The sequence below is a fragment of the Acipenser ruthenus genome, chromosome 46, assembly GCF_902713425.1.
Source record: "Acipenser ruthenus chromosome 46, fAciRut3.2 maternal haplotype, whole genome shotgun sequence".
Classification (NCBI taxonomy): domain Eukaryota; kingdom Metazoa; phylum Chordata; class Actinopteri; order Acipenseriformes; family Acipenseridae; genus Acipenser; species Acipenser ruthenus.
This window is the reverse complement of record NC_081234.1, coordinates 2,469,060-2,473,695: the sequence shown is the minus strand read 5'-3', so window position 1 is coordinate 2,473,695 and position 4,636 is coordinate 2,469,060. Positions and strand designations below refer to the sequence as shown.

At 41.1% G+C, this 4,636-nt stretch overlaps 1 protein-coding gene across 1 annotated transcript; it reads left to right on the top strand.

Annotated features, from left to right (window-relative positions):
- The first annotated feature begins 319 nt into the window (after window positions 1-319).
- Window positions 320-4,380, top strand: LOC131720972 (toll-like receptor 13). The gene has a single exon (XM_059013573.1). The coding sequence runs from the start codon at window positions 320-322 to the stop codon at window positions 1,514-1,516; it is 1,197 nt and encodes a 398-aa protein (XP_058869556.1). The 3' UTR covers window positions 1,517-4,380.
- The last annotated feature ends 256 nt before the right edge of the window (window positions 4,381-4,636 follow it).

Here is a 4,636-nt window from a genome sequence, read left to right as displayed (position 1 = left end):
ATGCTGATGGGAAACCATATATTGAAAATAAACACCTGGACATTTCCGAGGTTTAAGAGTATTGTTTCCCTGGACCTGTCCTACGGCTGGCTGCACGAAGTAGAAGGGAACACATTCACTTACATGCACACTCTGGAGCACCTGACTCTTCAGCAGCACCACTCTGTGCTAATGGTGGGATCCCAGGCCTTCTTCCCACTTTATAAGCTGAAGTCTCTGAGAATCGGCAAAATCCAAACACAAGACATGAAGACTATATTCTTTGATCTACGAAATAGCCAGCTGGATACTGGGTCTGTACAGAATAGATTTTGAGACAATGAGGAAGCCCATGTTTGAGGACATTGGCCAGTGCCCCCTGAATACCTTGGAAATATTTTCCTCATCCATAAACCTGATAGATGACTCTGCCTTTTCTGATCTGCAGAACCTGAGAGAGCTTCTGGTGAAAGAGTCCTCAATAAAAACTGTTCACCCGAATGCTTTAATGAAACTGCATGCCCTTGAGTCCTTGATCCTAGAGGGGTGTTCGCTGGACCAGATCCCATCTGGTGTCCTGGACTCCCTGACCAACCTGCAGGTTCTTAATTTAAGAAGAAACATGCTGCAGACCCTCCCAGCAGAGCTGTTCAAATACAATGGGAAGTTGCTCCACATCAACCTCAGTCTCAACCGTCTCCAGACTCTGCCCGAAGGCATCTTCAGACTCTTCCTGTCCACTCTTTACGTGAACCTCAGCGGGAACTATTTCACTTGCGACTGCAGCCTGGCCTGGGCTTCTTTCTGGGTGAAGTCCCTGGGAAACACAACCAATGCAGAGGATTTCATGTGCTTCGCCCCTGTAGAGCTTCGTGGCAAGCATTTGAAGGATTTTAATCCCATATGCATTCCTGAATATGTATGGTATATTCTCATAGTCATCCTCGGAATGACTGTCTTGTCGACTGTGGCTGTCCTGCTTTATGTGTACCGTTGGAAGATCTACTATCAGTGGTACCTGCTGTTGTCCAAGAGGAAAGACACAGAAGTCTGGGAGAACAACCCCAGGTTTAAGTATGATGCTTTTGTTGCCTACTGCGAGAGGGATTTTGAATGGGTAATCCACGAGTTGATTCCCAACCTAGAGAACAACGCCGGTCTTCCGAACGTGAAGCTGTGTGTGTCGGACAGAGACTGGGACCTGGAAGGCAACATCCTGGACAACGTGGAGAGCAGCATTCAGAGAAGCAGGAGGACCATCTGCGTGATATCCACGAACTTCCTGAAGAGTGAGTGGTGCAAGCTGGAAATGAGCCTGGCACACATGCAGCTCTTCTCAGAGAACAGAGATGTCTTGGTTTTCATATTCTTGGAGAAGATCCCTGTTGAAAGGTTGTCCCAGCACCAGAAGCTCCGCAGGGAAATGTGTAAGAAATCCTGCCTCGACTGGCCGGGAGGAGAAACAACTGCTCAGAAAGTCTTCTGGGAGAAACTCAGATCTCTCATTTTCAAAAACCCTGTGGTCCAACAAATTTAAACTAAATGAAAAATCTACAGTGGTTCATTAACAACAGTGGCAAAAAAAAATAGAAATGTGTTATGTTAAGACAATTGAAACCATTATCCCAGGATAAATTATAAAACATAAATAACTGGTTATAAAAATAGCATAAAACAAAAATATAACATAACTTATGCAATGTGAAAGTGCTTTGAGTGAAACAGTTCAAAGGCTCTGTCTGTCTGTTCAGAGTTCTATTACAGCTTTCTAAGTACAATCTATGCAGAAAACACGCTTTTCAACTGTACCAGTGCATTTGCCACAGACTGCCTTTTCACAATGGGCGCAGACATCAAAAGTTATGTTTTTATTGCATTTAGCAACCTGGCATTGTCTTTTATTCCGTGTGCCAGTGGGCACAGCGCTGGCTGAAGGTTGAGGGGCATTTACCAGCCGGCTTTCGTGTCTCTTATCAAAATGTTTCTGCCATAGCTCCAGGGTTAGCTGCAAAATGAAGTCCCTCCGAGTGATTGTGTTGCTGGTGCACTCCTTGTACAAAACCAAAGCGTTGATGGATGCCAGGTCCAAAACATTATAAAAAAACAACCACAGACCACCTGCGAGTACCACCTTTGAATACAGCAGAATACAGCCGTGCCATTTGATCCATTATATCCACACTGTACTTCATTGTGTTGTAAAATGCAACAGTCTCTAGCTTTCGTTTATTATTATTATTATCATTATTTATTTCTTAGCAGACACCCTTATCCAGGGCGACTTACAGTCGTAAACAAAATACATTTCAAGAATCACATGATGGTCACTGATCTGAGAGCTTAGAATACGCACTTTTTAAAAAAAATGTGCACCGTCACACTCAGGGTGGCACAGTCGTTCTGCCTGAGAAATGTAGTGTAAATAATAATAATATATGGTGTGTAGAATGGCTTTCATCAGTGTTTCAAGCACTCAGCAGGATTATAATATGTTATTTCACAATGACTTTTATTTTATTACAAAGCCCAGACTAAATTGTCGGCTATATTGTATTGATTTCAATATGCCGCATAAACTGCGGGTCTGGCGGTTGAAGAAGCAAGTGCTTATAACTTATTCATTTTTACGATTCTGCAGCTGGAACATCGTATGGGTATTTAATTCAAATATTTAGTAACACTTAAGAACGAACATGCACAAGATATTCTCATATGCGGAGATATTTAAATTTGAATTGCAAAAGCCGTTCAAATAGCGGTTATGGCGGTGCTAGTGTTAAGACTAATTTAGAGACTCTGCTTTTCCAACAAAATGTTCCTTATGTTCCTTTGTCAAGGTAATTTATTCCAGAACCAAGCAACACCAGTGTAACAGTAAGCCTGAATACCTTTACTTCAAGGAAGACTTATTGACAAACCATGATCCAGACTCCCTGGCCCTTCAAAGGTCCTGGAAGGGCTAATGGGACCATTGTAAAAACATATTTAGGAAAATTAAGTTTTCAGACAAAATAAGTAATAAGGAAAATTCATAGAAATTAAGAAAACACTGAGACTAAATAAAGGTAACCCAACAAATCAGTAATAAATAAAATACCATTAAGAATAACTTAAATTAACTAAATTAAAGCCCTCATCCACCTTAACATAACAGATCTAAGTGCTGCCTTTGGTGCTGTAGACCATTCCATCCTACTGAATCGTCTTGAAAGCACAGTGAGACTGTCTGGCCTTGTCCTATACTGGTTCAAATCTTATCTTTCTGATAGGTTTCAGTTCGTCTCTATTGGGGAGCGTGACAGAAAGACAATGATTCTTGGTGGTAAATCTCCCTCTCGACCTGTGAGGGTGCTAAGTAACGGGAACAGAGTACTCTGGACTACTTGGCCTGACGCTTCGTTCCGAGGGTTAAAAGGAAGTCGGTCATGTAGAAAAGAGATGGATCTTCGGTACACTAACTCATTGAACCGGAGGGGAAATGATGTGGCAGCTGCAGATCATAAAAAGCAGCTGCAATCGTTTACCAAGGGGTCATGAGTGACGGTATAAATAGGGGTCGAAGCAATGTTATCTGTTCCTTCATTTTGGTTGTGTCATTGACCTGGAAGGAGACCCGTACTGTTGGTGAAATAATTGTGAGTATTTGTTTGTACTGTCTATTGTTGAGTGTATTCACTAGACTGCTAACATGTTCCGGAGCTGTCACCAGAGGCCAGCACAAACCCGGAACAGCACTTCACTTGTACCACTGTAAAACTGTGTTGCACCACAGTCACTTATTCACGCACTAACCAGACCTGTGTATGTGTTTTGTGTTTAATGTGGGGATACAAGAATGGGACTATTATTTTGCGACCAGCTTGGGGGATTATAAATGTAAGTAATACCATTACCTTCATTATTATTTCCTGTTTGTTTCACAGTCAGGCACTGGACAAAAACAACTAAAAAAACAAACCTTTTACCTGGATTACAATTGTCTGTCTGTTCTTTAATCACCTGCACCTGTACACTATTAACCACTTTGCCACAGGGAGGTAAAATTGGCATTATCGGAAGTTGTCTCACAGGGCTCCATTCTGGGTCCCTTGTTGTTTTCGTCATATATGCTACCGTTAGGTGACATTATCTGCAGACAGGGAGTGAACTTCCATTGCTGTGCTGATGATACCCAGCTATATTTGTCCCTAAAGCCAGGAATTTCTTCTGCCTGGGTGCTAACTACTTGCCTTACACGCATCAAGCATTGGATGTCACAGATATTTCAGGAATGGAGCATTGCCTTTTAAGAGCCACAACTTAATCAAGAGTCCTTGCTGTAATTGCATGCAAGCTGCAGTTTTAAGCCGTGATTTTGAGAGAATCTCTTCTAGTTAATTCTATAGAAGTTGTTTTAACTAGTTACTCAAATGCTATTATTGTTTGTTTTGTCATATTGCATGAATAAATCATTATTGTTTAAACAAACTGGTTTCATTTGCAAGCTTACTTTGAGATATATATATATATATATATATATATATATATATATATATATATATATATATACACACTGTGTATATATATATATAAGAACATAAGAAAGTTTACAAACGAGAGGAGGCCATTCAGCCCATCTTGCTTGTTTGGTTGTTAGTAGCGTATTGATCCCAGAATC